This window comes from Oreochromis aureus, linkage group 1 (genome assembly GCF_013358895.1).
Source record: "Oreochromis aureus strain Israel breed Guangdong linkage group 1, ZZ_aureus, whole genome shotgun sequence".
Taxonomy (NCBI): domain Eukaryota; kingdom Metazoa; phylum Chordata; class Actinopteri; order Cichliformes; family Cichlidae; genus Oreochromis; species Oreochromis aureus.
Genome location: NC_052942.1, coordinates 28,428,754 through 28,445,237, shown reverse-complemented (window position 1 = coordinate 28,445,237; position 16,484 = coordinate 28,428,754). Strand labels below are relative to the sequence as shown.

General features: G+C 38.7%; 1 protein-coding gene across 4 annotated transcripts in view; it reads right to left on the bottom strand.

Moving 5' to 3' along the window:
* Positions 1 to 16,484, bottom strand: part of spata17 (spermatogenesis associated 17) — a 70,621-nt gene that overhangs the window by 53,084 nt on the left and 1,053 nt on the right. For all 4 annotated transcript variants that reach the window (XM_031730930.2, XM_039611912.1, XM_039611916.1 and 1 more), the window contains exons 3-6: positions 15,530 to 15,611; positions 14,079 to 14,129; positions 10,609 to 10,712; positions 3,020 to 3,143 (exon numbers count right to left, since the gene is read on the bottom strand). In XM_031730930.2, coding sequence (XP_031586790.1) covers positions 3,020 to 3,143; positions 10,609 to 10,712; positions 14,079 to 14,129; positions 15,530 to 15,611 — 361 coding nt within the window. The remainder of the gene's footprint in view (positions 1 to 3,019; positions 3,144 to 10,608; positions 10,713 to 14,078; positions 14,130 to 15,529; positions 15,612 to 16,484) is intronic.

Genomic DNA, 16,484 nt, shown 5'->3' with positions numbered 1-16,484 from the left:
CAGTTATTCTTTTGCCTGTGTCTTAATTACCAGACCAAAGCTTTGAGTTGGAACGCTCTGTCCCTGTTCTATATGCTAATAACACTGCTTTCCACTCTAAAAGACTGCAACAAGAGGGAAAGGGAGAGGGAGAAACACAGGGCAGACAGCTTTAACTACATCCACCCAAACCTCGCTCCTTCTAAAATAACATTAAAAAATTAGTAAAATAGCAAATGTGTCACTATTAGATCATAAGCACTTTTGGTCTAAATATCATCCATTGCATCATAAAAAGAAAGAAATTATTTCAACTTTATTCACTGCAATTTTTTTGACCCTGGGTTGTAGGTACAGCTTGATAATAGCAAATATCTAATAAGTACCTATTTAAAAAAATAGTGGTGTTGATACAAATAACTTGGGGGATTGTGTCAGGAAGGACATCCAATGTGAAAATCTACCAAATCAAAACTCCTTGTGACTAAGGGAGTAGTTGAAAGTAGTTATTATACAACGTCATAGTTTCCCATAGGTTTAGATTCTATATGTAACGGCAGAATATGTGCATGCGCATATATGTAATCATGTATATATGCATACACGTGTGCTTTCTTAGATGAATCTTACACTATAAAGTAACATTTAAACGGTTGTGTTCTGCTAATATTTTACTTGTCAAGTACACTGTGACAAAAAAATAATGAAGCAATATAATTACATGCATCTCTAGTGAATCTCATCCCAAGCTAGGACTTGGGATGAGGACAACTACACCATCATGGATTTTAGTTGTTAAGAGTAGTACTTGCCCTGCTCTGCTGATTCAGTAAACTCATTCTTCTCATTGGAGACCCCCTCTAGATTGCAGGGGAGATTCAAAGCAAAGGAAGTACTACTATTAGACTGCCAGTTGCAGTCGAAGACAGTGGTGACAGATAAACAGGTCCCAGGCTAGTTGCTAAGCAGTGACTAAAATTTCAAAGTGACACTGGGGCAACTGTTCACTAATAATCAAAATCAGTAATCAATCATGCATAGGGTCACTCTTGAGAACAAAAATATCTTGAATCAGTTGTCAAATATATTTCTACAACCAATAATAAGTGTCCTCACTTACATTTATAAGATTCTTCCTTATAGATAAAAAACAAAATTAGCAAACGTTATGCCTCACCCCAATAGAGTAGTAAACTAATTAAAAGTGTGGACTGAGTAGTCATCAGAATAGTTTATATGATCAACACCAATCAGTATCTTGGAAATTGCTTGAAACTACAGGAGAAATGTTCTGCTTTAGGGATGACAGTACACAAGTCAAATAGGAAGTGACAGAAAGCCAGCAAAATACACAGACACACACAACGCATAAACAAAAGTAAATCTCACCACCCCTAAAGACACACACACATACACAAACACAAACACAACACATAAGCCCAAAAAGTACCAAGTACCAACCTAGCTACGGGAAGAGCAATGATGTTGACCCCAGGAACACAGCATCTCTGTCTCTGTCAGAGGGACTTGGGGCCTTTTGGTAAGCTGGATGTGAGTCTGTGTATTTTGGTGTGTGTGTGTGTGTGTGTGTGGGCTGGGGTCTGAGAAGTGAGAAAGGATGAACTGTGTGGGAGAGCCATCTATTCACTGCTGACAAGGTCAGAGCTACGGAGGGAAAGAGTCCCCTGCCATATGCAGAGAAAGAGAGGGAAGTATATAGAGAAAGATGGACAGAGGGCGGAGAAGAGCATATAAACTTTCATTCTTTTTAGCGTGTACTTAAAAGTAATGATAACAGAGTTAAAGAAACGTAACACAAATTATGTGGATACCCACAAGTTAAAGTATTTTAAGAATCAAGCCTGATGTGGAAAAACTGCAAACTTAAACTCCAGCTTGCATCAACTCTATGCAAATGTGTGAAAGTTTTGTGTATGTATGCATCTTCGGTGAACATGGGATGTCTGAGGACAGTAGACAGCAAGACAGGTAATGATGATGCTAGTTGTAAAGACATGAAAGAGAGAGAGAAAGAGAGAGAGAGACAGAGAGAGAGTAAGCAGAGTGCTGGTGCTGAATCAACAGTGACCACTGTGCTTTGTCTTCATTATTATCACAGTGAGGAGTCGCAAAGATGCGTAGATGCCACACACATACGAACACAGGGATAGCTGTGGCTCAGGAGAAAGAATGGCTCGCCCGCTAACTGGAAAGACGGTGGTTTGATCCCACGATTCTTTAGTCTGTTGCTGTATCCTTGGGCATGATACTAAACAACGAGTTATTTCCAATTCATCCACTGGACTAAGAGTGTGTGACTACTAAGTTAAAAATGCTTAGGCATAGAGAAAAGCATGACGTGTGTGTGAATGGTTGAATGATGCATATGGTAAAAAAAAAAAAAGAAAAGTGCTCTGAGCACTCAAATAGAGTAAAAAAGCACTATATAAGTACCAGTCCATTTACCATTTACAAATGTGCACACTTTTGCCAAGGGAAGCATCAGACTCAGCACATCAGAACAACCATGAGGACTCACACTTATGTTTGCACATATGCAACTGACCTCCACACAGCACACATCTGTTGACTAATAGAAAGGAAAAGGTCTGTGTTATTTCTCTGTGTAGACAGTTTCTGTAGGAACCCACCTCTCTGTAATGTTGAGCTCAATGCCCATGTGTGTGCCTGCATATGTATCTGAGCATGCACATAATTGTGCATAGCTGTATGGGTGCACATAGCGCTACACAATTGTGAAGTCAATCCACAGGGTTGTGTTTGCCGTGTCATCTGAACTTTGCATCCATACATGTAACCGTAGTTAAGGTCACTTTGGAATCAATATGTGTTACTGTCATTAGTCCAACAACTGTTTATTAATTACAGTATTTTTATTAAACTGCGCTATTTTCATGTAGCTCTGGTTAACATAAAATTAATATGTACATTTCCCTCTGGTTAAATATTAGGCTAATCATTATAACATTGTTGTAAAATGTGTGCAATAGTGAATGTGTTTGTGTTCCCATAAGCCCACCTGCTTTGTACTGAGGAGGTGATGTAACCGATGAGCTTGATAGACTTTGGCTGTGTGCTCTTTCACCATATCCAGACAGTCTCTCTCCCTTTTCTGGAGTTCTTCCAGCTGATCAAGCTCCCTCCTGCAGGGAACATAAACCGCACACAAACATTCTTGCACTTCGGATTCATTAGGCTTTAGAATAGATATGCATTAGTTAGACATGTATAATAAATTTAAATCATTTTACACAATAACAGTTAAGACATAATTTCTCAGATTCCTAAGTTGTCAATCATTGTAATTCATATAGTAGCAATAACTCATCATATTTATATACTCATGTACAGTATGTTTTCTGAATGACAATGACTAAATGCACATTACTCTTTATTTTGATTACATTTAACTCTATACCACTTGGTTTAACAAGTAAGCTTAATGTTTTTTTAATACTACATTAATGTGTTATATTACACATTTTCTGAGGATTCACCTTACGAAGTACTATATCTTAACACCATATAAATCAATAACTTGTAAACGGTGTAAACTTCAGACAAGTACATCTGTGCATGTGTTATTATGTATTTGGGAAACAGTTGTTGGTCGTAAAGCTGACAATTCCCTAAAGTGTCCTTCAGATGAAGGAAAAAAACTACCTAATCACACTGAGGGATACATGGAAAGACAGAGAAGCTCTGGGGCAAAAACAACAGAATGACACTGCATAGAAGAAAAAAAAGGCAAAGTAAGAGCGTAAGAGGCTATAAGTGGGAGGATGATTGATATATTTCATCATGGCAGCCAGGACAGGTCTGTCTATGACATCTGTTAAGCGAAGCTGGCTAAATGGGATGCATTAAAACCCCATACACACAGCAATTTAATTCCACATCCACACAGCAATGTTGTTACAAAGTGGTGATAACTTAAAAGGGGAATTGGAAACAATTACTAAATACACACATGCCGTCATAATATAAACATACACACACACAAAGCAGGAGTAAAACCAATTTAATTCCAAGAGCACAATACCAATAAGAGTTTAACCATAGCTCATCAAGAATCCCGTGTCTGTTTCCCTCCTTTTTCCTTACTTCTTCTCCGCTGATTTTTTCCCCTCTACCCAACTTCTGTTTTCAATTACAATCCTCCATAGAAGAATCAGGGTATTCAAAGTGTGTCAGTAATCTGAGGTTAACACATTCTGTGGCTACTGACATTTAAAAACAAATCACAACAAATTCCCATTGCCTGTGCATTCTCATTCATTCTTCAGCACCAGACTCAATTACAATATAAATGAAAAATGCTTGCGGGTGTGTAAAGAAGAAGAGTGAATCTAAATATGTGCATTTGTGTAATATTAAATACAGTAATTTAATACAGTCTAGGTGTGTGGGGAGTAAATATTGAGGTTGCTTGGCCTCTATTTGTCCACCTAGCTAACAGGGATATTACTTATTAATGTAACATTTAAAGTCCTGGTTTAGGGACGGTGTTGTCCACCATATGTGCATGTCTGTATATATGTAGTCATTTCTGTTTGCTCAATTCTTAATAGCACCTTAAAAAGCTTGTAGTAATGTTTCAGGGGATCAGGACCTTTGTTCATATGTTCATATTTTCACATGTATCTGGGCTGAAACAGTTTAACTGAGAATATAGTAGTTTGTGCGTTTATCATAAATATGCAAGTCTGTATCTATTTTTATACTACATGTATGTCTATATGTATCTATATATGTGTGTGTTGGGGGGTTGGGGGGGGGGCCTCAATGAGTGACCTTTGCTTCCCTACCCCCAGACCCAGTGTTATTAATTGCTCTGTAGTGGACAAAAGCCAAACAGATTTGTAACGGCTGAAGGCACCTCGATCTGTGTCGACCCAACCAGCCGCCACAACATACAACCCTCATTAGCCCTGTTCGGCAAGCAGCACATGCCCTCGCGCCTGTGTGTGTGTGCGCGTGTGTGTGTGTGTCTGTGTTTATAAATGTGTGTGCAACTGACTGAGTAAAAGTTAAAAGAAAGAAAGAAACACTATGTTTAACTCTGGAACATCTCTGGAACATGTGCTACGTCTGGTTTATCAGCCTAAGCTGATTTCTTGTAAAGATATTTCTTAAATTTAAATAGTATAAAAACATAGAACATTTGTAGAACATTGGTATCTGAGCATATACTGTGAGCCACACTTCATATTTAAAATAGAAAGGAACAAAAAAAAATAATTGCTGGTTTTAATCAAAATTATACACATATGTATATAAACACATATGTATAGATTTACTATAATAGGTTAAAAATAAATAAAGTTACAGGTGACAGATTATAGGAAAAATCTGAACAATCTGAACCAGCACAGTAAGGGAAGTATAAAAGAAGGGTCATCACAAAACCAAGTTTTTCTCAGCTATCACATACAATTTTTAATAAAACATTACTCTCCTGATGTACGTGTTCTCTTCCAGAATTAATGCAAAGGTTAATTCTGGCAACATCTACTTTTGGCTGTCATCTTATTTATAAGCGATCGCCATAGCAGGTAGCTCCGCATATTTGACTTTGTACACCAGATATCCTTCTTGACACAATCCAAAAGAGATATTTGGGTTTAAGTGGGGATCTTTTGCTTCTTAGACAAATGTGTGAACCACTACATTAAAGAGTCACTCAAAGCCACTTTCAGCTGCTCCCTTAATCACAAAAAATCCCCCCAAAACAAAACATAGGTCCCAAAACTTTCAGAAGTACAGTTGGAAAATATATAGAGTAACCTCTGTGTCCAAAGGACAAGGCCAGTTCAGTTTTCTGGATCTAAGGCAACACTGCATTAAAACAGTGACAATTTTGCAGAGTTTCTCAGAATAACTGACACTGTACAGAGCTCAGTAAATCTTCCATAAAATGTGGTCACTGAACATTATTCTTTCCAGCATCCAAAAATACAAGTAAAAAAATGTAATTTGAAGCTATTTAAAAAATAACCACATCCTCCAGGCTAAATCGGAGAGACATGCTTGCTTTTGACTGTATGCTTGTTTTCAGCATACAGTCAAAGGCCAGCAATACTGATGGTACAGGAGTGCATTAGTGTGCAAAAAGAGTAACTTGTATACCTGAAAAGGCATATGAATGCTGAAATTACATACATAGATTCTGAAGTCAAATATGCTCCCATTTACACTATGTCTTTTTTTGGAGAAGTTCTTGCTTTAGTTTCTTAAAGAAAAGCCACATTATGAAATTTAAAAAAGGCAATAAAAAGAAAACATTTCACTAAATTTACAGCAATCGATCTCCTTAGTTCCTCAGAGGATTACAGTGCATTTTCAGGCCCAGATCCCAAGCCAGGCCTAACTGTGGGGAATTTTTTGTGCATTTATTTTTATAACAACAGAAACAAAAATTGAGCTAATGTATTGATTATTATCGTACAGTTCATGTTAACAGTATGTGATGTAATGTATTATGCATATTAAATATTTTACACTTAAAAGAAAGGTAAAAGTAAAAAAGAACACTTTTACCTAATAAGGAGATAAAAAAGCAGGCAAGTGTTAAATTATTTAACCTTTACAGCTGATGCCTAATTACAACAGGATAAATCATTAATTGCTCTATGTGAACCTTGATTTGGTAGTCCCCTATAAAACCATCTTTTCATGTTGACGAAATTAAATACACTACCTGCTGCCTCTCTCTGTCTCTCTCCAGCTGTTTGTGCAAAGCTGCATCTACGCTGTTCTTCATGCCACACAATTAGCAGGGTGCCGGATAAATATCACTGCATTAATCCCAGTAACATTAAACTATACTGTACCACTGCTGGAGGTGCAACAAAGGGCTAAACATAATCATACATCAACAATTTTGAAATGCAATGATTTGCAATGAAATAATATAATAATGTCACAATAATATTCAAACTTTCATTCATTAATTGGTGTTGAAACACCAATTATATAAATATATTAATAAATATATTTATGATTCATGAATCATGATATTGTGTTATTTAGATTATACACAGAGCCCACCTTTCAGTATGTGATAGATATATGACATAAAATAAAAACTGAATAAAAATTATGAACATTAGGCACATATAATGTGCAAAGCCTGTCATGTTGTATTCCTGAAGCACTGTGGCTAGAGATTATGTTTAATGGCTGCTGAACCGCTGGACAAGTTAATCAAACATACCTGAAGTACTTTTAAATGACTGAAACCCTTACTGACATTTTCACCCTGGATTTCTAACTTATTTAAATGTCTAATATAATACAGCCACATTTCTCACTTCTTCCTCAATAATTTACTCTCTGGTTCAAAACAGGGGATCAAGGAGTAATGGAACATCAGAGAGTGAGGCATTGTGGGACAGCAGGCCACACCTTCGGTCATCCAGGCCAGCACCAGAGCAGCTAATTGGCCAGGTTCTAAATATTTGATGGAGGCTTGACCTGATTGGCTGTTTTAATTGCTCCAATTGAATGATTCAATAGCTGGCAATGAGAGGGTAGTCAGCCAGTCAATTTAGACAGTGGCGAGCTCAATGTATTGAGCCTTCAACACCCTCATAACATAGCCTTTCCATTTAAGTGACTGACCGATTGATTAACTAATTCACTAAAGTAGTAAAACTAATGCCACCCAAAGGTGTTTAAGCAAACAATTAACCCCAGCTTTGATAATATCGCTAATCCACAGTCAATAAACTGAGAGGAAAAAAACAAATAATTTCAAATATATTACAGACTTTTGTCCACTGTTCACTCTCAAAGTAATTTTCTAAAGAGACAAGTAGCAGTGCATCCACATTAAACTTCAACAGACACACACATAGCGAACATATAAATCCAATCAGACTGAAGAGAGAACTTGTCTGCATCCAAACTGGATCAGAAGGGAAGAGCACTAAAAGAAAGACTGACGCATAGAAGGGGAGAGTGATCGCAGGGCAGACCCACACTCTCTCCAACATAGCAGCTCTCCTTTCATGAATGTCCTTGAGAGGGACACAAGAGATGGAGGAATGAAGAAGGCTGGAATGAAGGGAGACAGGAGTAGACAGACGAAGAGAGACAGCACAGCACTAAAGAAAAGAAGAGAAGAAAACACTTGTGCATTTCAGCCTAGTGACAGTCCATAAATTCTCTCTGAGCCTCCTTTTTTAGCACTCTTTAGGATAACTTAAAAGATTTCACTATGTTGTTGCAACATCACAGGGAGAATTATTTATCTGATTATGGCAGTAATAATTACCCCGCTGTTTATTGCAGATAGAGGAATAATTCATGCAGTCAACAGGCCGTGCTAGTGGCAGCAACGATGACACCAGCACATTTAGTAAATATGCAAAGCGGACTTGCTCCGCTTTCCTAATTGCCCCCATCGTCCCACAGCATGCCCTTATTAAAGCCCAGGAACTTTAAGTGTCTCCCTGACAAAGTGATAAATTGTTGGGGTATCAAGGAAAACTGTGGCAGAGTGGGGACTGCACTGGGGTCCTGACTTCATTAGGCTATGCAGAAGGAGAGGAAGGATGAATGAGGATGGACACTAAAGCATAGTGAACCTGTGGCAAGGAGAGCAGGAGAGAAAGATATCGAACAAAATAGATTGAGAAAGAGAGAGGCAAGAGGCAGAGATTAAGAAAGGGAGGCGGAGAGAGGGCGGTGGATAAAAGAGGATGGTGTAAGTGGCGTGGATTAGTTGTACCTAATGAAATGATACAGATGGTTTTGAACTGGGGAGCTCTGTCATGAGAAAGAGATTGGAATGGAGAATCAGAATGAAAAAGGACAAAGACAGTGAAGGGAAAATATGCAATACTCCTACATCATTACCATGCACAGCTGATCAGCCTTCAATAAATGGAGATCATTCATCTGACTTTGAATTTATTAATTTATGCAGTGGTTGGACAGACAGACGGACAGACTTGCAGAGGCAGGGAGCACGGTGATGGATTAAAAAGCAGACCTTTGCAGGGTTAGTGATCAGGCAGTGTGCAATCCGGGGGCTTAGCAGCTAACAGAGAAAGGATATTTTAAATAAATGCCGGCACGGCGTTAATTGATCGTGACCCCAGCAGCACTAAATAAACATGTGATTAAGTGAAGTGAAAGTGACCTCGTACCCCAAACCACTGTGGAGGAGGGGCTGCATGTGTATGTGTGTATGTGTGTTTTTGCATAAATGTGTGTATGAGTATGAGAGAGAGTATGAGAGTGTGAATGTATCACAGCTGATAACAAAAGCGTAAGACCAGAAGCCTAAAATGAAATTGCATCACATAGCTGGTCACTTTATCCTTACAGCTTCTTGTTTCTAAATTTCAATTCCTATGATTTTTGTTAACTGTTGTAAGTTATGCAAAAGGTGCAAAGAGACAGGAGCCACAGTATATGCATATATTTTTTAGGCAAGGTCCTTGCAAACTAAAAGCTATAGCTTGCATACTTCTGAGTTAATCTGATTTAGTCCTACGAAGTGATGTTCAGTTCAGATCAATGGTCTGATTGTTTCCTTATTGTATCTTTATTGCAGTGTGGTTAAATTTGGCCTGATTATGAATACTTTTTACTATGAATTATTTATTACACTTTTGTAATGTCTTAAATTTCATTAAGACATTACAAGCAAAATAATGCCAGTGACTGGTCAGAATACTTAACATAGTTGACATGTCTTTGTGTGTGCTCACTTTTGTGTTATATTATAGCAGCAACTCTTCCATGATGGACTTTAACAGCCTAGTCACTCCTATTTCTAAAAGGGGCAAAGAGCATGGAGGAAAGGTAAAATGCTGCTGGGGAAGTGGGGGGGGGAGTCAGTGATCCAAGGAGCACTTTAACAAATTTACATTTAATTTTAGCAGAAGCCTAAAGATATTTTCCTGTAAAATATATTAGCAACATTAAAAATGTGACTATTAGCTAAACGTGATGGTTTTTTTTGTCAAAAATAAAAGATGGTGTATCTCTAGCAGTAAGCCCTGAAGCGCAGGATGTTTTATTAATGCACGAGCTGCGGTTCAAATCAGAGGCTAATTTTTAATTTCTTCACATCGTTCACTTCTCTCTTAGCCTCAAGCACTTTAGAGGACTTCTCTCTCTCTCTTCTGTCTTTCTCTTCTCTTTGTCTCTCAGTCTCTTTCATTTCCTCACTTTTCCTTTCCCGTTACTCATGTGTTTTAGTTAAGGATACACAATACACCTTTCAGACAACTGTCTTTACATGAATCAAATCAATTCATTTTGATTGATAGGCTATATAATAGGCTATAGTCAGTGGGCAAAGATACACTATGTTCTAACAGAACATATTAAGGCTAAGTTTTTTTTTATCCTTTCCAGTTTGCATTCCTTTGTGCAAAAAAGGGTACCCCATGTTTGCTTCCTTTAATTGAAGATATTGTATTATATCAGTTATAATCTATCTAGAAGAATGCTGACACATGTACTGGCCATGTGAGAAAGACAAAAGCAACAAAACTTCAAGTGAGTTTCAGGAAAATAAAACCAAATAAAAACTTGTAAGTCAAAGACAAGATTAATTCAGGTCTCATAAATGAAACTATTTTTTCTCACCTGACTAGTTCATTTTTCATGACAAGTCCTTCCATATACTTTTTTCGTGCATAGAAGTTATGGATATGTTTCCTCACAAAGAATCCTCTCCATCTCCGCTGGATCTGTGGTGGGATTACAGAAGTTTTTATGAGAAGTTTAAATTTAACATTTAAGTAGGCTTTTATTCATTAGATTAACACATAAAATCTCAACATAAGTCAGAGCATTAATATAAATGATAAGACACTTTTAAACCATTGTTAATAAACTATACAATCCCTATTTTTCTGAGGGACAATCCAGCACGAGGGAGACAGACTGTCAAACTGTCACATCACCATGTATTTAACTGCATCATCCACACTGATTGAGGAGGCTGCAGATTAGCCAGAACACACCCACACACAATAGTTGACCATTTTAAAGCAAAGGGGCGGATGTCCTTCAGACTAATTAGGAGATTAAAACAGTGGCAGGTAAAAGAATAATCACGGTATGAGAAGAGGGAAGAAGAAAGAAGAGGAGAAGTGGAGGATAGGGAAAAACAACAAAGAGCAAAATGAGAATTAGCATTGATCTGCCAGTCAATAGATAATTTTAAATAAAGTAATTGCCGCCTCCCGAGTTCTTGCTGACCTTTGTTGACTAGTGAAATCGATGCTGTTGAATCTAATACAAATACGAGATGCGGCATGTAAACACTGGTTTCTATTATGGCCTTAATACATTATCCTCTGTTAGCTACCACACCAAGATAAAGACATCAGGAGGGGAGAGAAAAAGAAATAGAGTTAAAATTGATTCAAAGAAAATGTCACAAGGGGATTCTGAGATGATTGTATGTGTTGGGTGTGCTTTGTGGGTTTCTTTTTCTTCATTTATACAATATATACTTATTTGGCAAAAAAGTACAAATGTCTTTCTCTCATTTGTTTTTGTATCTCTGTTCAGGTCATATTCAAACAGAACAAACACTGAAGTCGAGAAAGTACAGAGTGTGTGTCAGAAGATGTGGGATCAAGATAAGATAAGATAAGATAACTCTTTATTGTCATTGCACAGTCATACATAGTACAGTAGTACAATGAAATTGGAAAACTGTCCTACGTCGGCACTACATATAACACAACACGACACGATATGACACATCACAACGCAACACAAACAACACAACACAGTATATTAACTTAGTAAATAAAAAAGAAGAAGAAGTGTATGTGTATTGCACACTGTTATTATTGCACATTAATTATTATTGCACCTTGTTATAAATATAAATATTATTATTGTTATTGTTTTAAACATTGTTACCTCCCCTAAAAAGTCCAGGAGGTAGCCAATCAGGTCAGCTATTTGCATTGATCAGGGCTATTGCCCTATTGTAAAAGCTGTCCTTGAGTCTGTTTGTTCGGGACCTCAGCAGCCTGAACCTCCTGTCAGACGGCAGCAGCTTAAACACCCGGTGTCCTGGGTGTGTACAGTCCCGTAGGATGCTGCGTGCCCTCTTGAGACAGCGAGTGCTGTGCAGGTCCTTCAGGGAGGGAAGAGGATGTCCAATGATTTTTTGGGCCATATTGATGACCCTCTGGAGTGCCTTTCTGTGTGCTGCGGTGAAGCTGGAGAACCATACACCGATGAAATATGTCAGCACACTTTCAATGGAGCAGCGGTAGAAGACGGTCAGCAGCTCCTTCTTCAGGTCCATTTTTCTGAGGATTCTCAGAAAGTGGAGACGCTGTTGGGCCTTCTTTAAGACCGCAGAGGTGTTAGAGCTCCATTGGAGGTCTGTGTCTATGTGCACACCCAGAAACTTGAAACTGGAGACCCTTTCCACGCACTCCCCGTTGATGCTGACAGGCTGCAGCTCAGACTTCCTCCTTCTGAAGTCAACTACCAGTTCTTTTGTCTTGGTGGTATTGAGGTCCAGGTTGTTATCCACACACCAATCTGACAGCCTCCGTCTCATCTCCCCCTGAGATGAGCCCCACCACGGTGGTATCATCTGTAAACTTGATGACTGTGTTGTCTGGGTGGGTACTAACACAGTCATGTGTGTACAGAGTGTACAGTAGGGGACTCAGTACACAGCCTTGTGGAGAGCCGGTGTTGAGGCTGAGGGCTGAGGAAAGATGAGGCCCCACTCTAACTCTCAAGACTTATATTGCGGGTATTAAGTACTACATCTGTATGTCTGGTGTAAATAGTAGAAAAGTTTCAACAGGTGGCATCATAAAAAAGGCCAGATACTACATGTATTTCCCTTATTGTCCTTTAATTTATTATGAACTTTCTAAAGTCTAAAGTCACATGTAATCGATCTGTTTTGAGAATTTTTGTCTTTGGATTTGCCCCATGACTTCTCTTTAGGCGCTGTGGGCAGTACACAGTCCAACACCAAGGGACCAATTTCACATATGAGGCTAAAGCCTTGGTCAAGGGCAGTGGGAGAAAACTGGAGCACCCGGAAAAACCCCAGACAGACACAGAGAATACACTCAGCGCAGAAAAGGCTCACTTGGCCCTTCTGGGGTTTAAACCCAGTACTTTCTTGCATTGGTAACCTCTAAGCACCAGTCATTTTAACACAATTCTCCATTAAAATTCCTATTGTGTCCTATAGGAAATTGTGGTTATTTTCATAGATAACATAGGTCTCTTATTTCAGTAGCTTTTCTTTTGGAGCACATGTCGACATCACCTCTGAACTTTCACCCTGTGACCTAAACAGCTGGGTCAAACATTATTCTTGAATCTATGTCTCTCCTATAATGTGACATTTATTGTAAAAGCAGGGTGGTGAGCTTTATTTGTTTGGGTTCCTATTATGTGTAAAACATAAAGCCCTCAGTTCCCCGGCTTTTCCACCAATACAAAAATATTATAAACATTTCTTTCCAGCTGGACAGTGAATCTCTCTCTTCAATAAACACTGGTGAATTTTTTTGTTGGTCTATAAAACCCTTTAATGGTTTAGGCATGAAACCATTCACCAAAAGAGAAGGCCTATATGGAACTGTTAAAATATAAGATTTCTAGGCAATATCCTTGTGTAAAAGTGCCAAAGCATCACTCACAGCCACAGAGCCATGATTTATGAGTTGAACAGTAGTAGGTGTTCAGGGATAAAGACAGCATTTGAGTGCCATGACCATTTAAGCAAAGTGAAAAAAAAAATGTTTCTAAAACAGAGTTTTTAACGTTATATATGAAATATTCGCTGTGGTTTGAGACATAAATCTGATAGGTCATTTTGATATAGAAATCTGTCCATTTTTATATGGTTTTTAACAATAATAATAAATTGTACTGGATTACCATGATGCTACACTTAAAAAGGGAGAAAAATGGCCAACAAAGGATTAAAGAAATTTAGAGGTATGATGCTTATGGGCTGCTACTCACAGGGGCTCCCACATACAGAGAGCAACAGAGTGTCCCCCCACCACGACACTCCATTTGCTAAAACAAGACAGTGTGGTGATATTTACCCTGACCGCCATCTCCTCGTAGAAATTCATCTTCATGATAAAATATGCCGCCTGTGAACACAAAGGAAACGATGGCGTTACATCTTGTCTCCCAGCCCTCTGATCTGTCCACAGCAGGCGTCAAAGATAAAGAGCTCTTTATACATAATACATTGCACAGGCAGCATAGATAGGGCCACTGTAGAGTGGAGGGAGGAGGGAAGGGGGCAGAAAAGAAGAGTGGGAAAGGAAGAGAGACAAGAGGAACGAGAAAAAGTCAGAGGGATGGAGAGAGAGCAAAAGAGAGACAGAGACGAAGAGAGAAAAAAGGAGAGAGAGAGAGAGTGGTTAGTGGGACTTTCTATCAAGGGGAGGACGGTACTCTCTTAATACACTAACACAGACAAGGGCCAAGAAAATCTATGGTAGTCAAGCAGCGCACTAATGGAGATGTATGACGGCCAAACGTTCTCCTCTGGATTTCATAATCAATGACAGCACTGCCACAGAACAGACTAACAAAAGGCCAGAGAATATTCAGCAACATACTCAACGAGCCGTCACACTCCAAACGTGCCAGGCAACCACTGGGGGCACATTTCAGGAGCAAACTGGAGTGGGGGCCATAAAAGGGATTCATATCTCAACACGTCTTTTTTAATAATGACAAGGAAGAGAGGAAAAAGAGGAAGGAGATGGAAGACAAAGACTTGAAAGGAGGTTGTAAATTCAGCTTGATGTTTTGAGAAGAGGCTTTGTGCACATCACATTACACATGATAAGGTCCGCAAGAGAGAAAAAGACAGAGAGAGATAAAGGAGGTGAAGAGTAGAATCTCTCAGGGCTAATTTCAAAACAGTGCACTGTGGCAATTTTGAGTGATTCAAATTAGCGCTTGTCTGTTTCCAAATGAGACCAAACAGCCTCTTTTTAGCCCATATGTGTGTTGTGACACATCCTTCATTGTTTATTTCAACACCCCCCCCTCCACCACCACCCTTCCATTTCTTGAACGCCTCCCAAACGGCGGCTGGCAGTTATGCTTTAGCAAACAGTCAATTTACAGGCATGATAAATAGCTTGTTGTGATACGTTTACAAAACTCAATCCAGGGGAAAATTATACGTGAGAGCGCTGGGTATTGGATCCGGTATCAACAATCTGTTCAATTAAGAAGCAGTTGGAGGCAATATGCTGAAAATGGGGCCTTGTTTTACTAAAGCATACACATACACACATAGATACACACAACTGTTTTCTTTTTTCTATATGCATCCCAAGAATTGTGAAATAGATGGAATTTTTTATCATAATGCATCATTTTTCCAAAGTGCTAATTTCCTAATGTGTAATGGGTGAATTATATTTCTTAAGGTCAGACGCAGGGACTTTAGGAATATAGCAATTGAATTCTAATGCGTGCTATCATAACATAATCAATATATCTATAGTCGTTCCAGGCACTGGCTTACCTTCACCATTTGTCTGACACGTGCCCTTGCTGTGAAGCCCCGCCATATCTTCTGTATAATGATTGCCTTCTTGTGCAGATGGCTGTAATAAAATCAAATTGAGGAGAGGATTGGGTGGATGTTTTTTTAGTAGTTAAACTGAAGGAAACCCTGGAAAAAGTTATTCAGAAACACGTAAGGGAAGTAAAAGGCAGATTTCACTGGTCATTGACAAGGTTGTTTAAGCTGAGAAATTAAGCAATTCAGTGCAACCCTCCCCCAGAAAGCTCAATCCTAACAAAGCATGAAATGGAAAGTTTCCATAGTTATGAATAAGCTAAAAAATACCTTTATCTAGAATTAATTAATGAATTATTCAATTAATTTAACTTCCTAACATAAACTCTTTTTTAGGGAAAACAATAAAAAGAAAGCGATTTTCTGCATACACATTTAAGGTTGTGAAAAGGCTCAAATGAAAGGTCAAGGAAACATTATGCTTACAAATACAAGCTGTCACAAACACACATGCACTCACACACACACACACACACACACACACATATAGACCATTCGTGCTCTCCCAGGCTTTTCGATCATGTCCGATGAGCCTTTCACCTCCTTTAGTCAGCGGTACACATTTGTATTCATCTTCAAACATACTCTAAATGCAAGTCCACTGCGATTCTCTGCCTCCAATGAGGCCATCAATTTCCAAAAGGCCATTTATATGCCCAGAAAATCAATGCTTATAGTGGGGCTAGCACAACCCCGGAGTTGCACTTAGGCAGCTAAAACTGTTGCTAATTATCCACTTAACGCATTGATCAATTAACTAAAGTAATCTGAATTAACCTACTGTCTGGAAGTTTGTCTGCTGACCCTGCAGAATGGTGCTAGGGTCACAGTATGGGAACAAGCACAGAGATAGAGACATTTATTTCTCTGTGTGAGAAAAGAGCATAGAGTGCAAGCG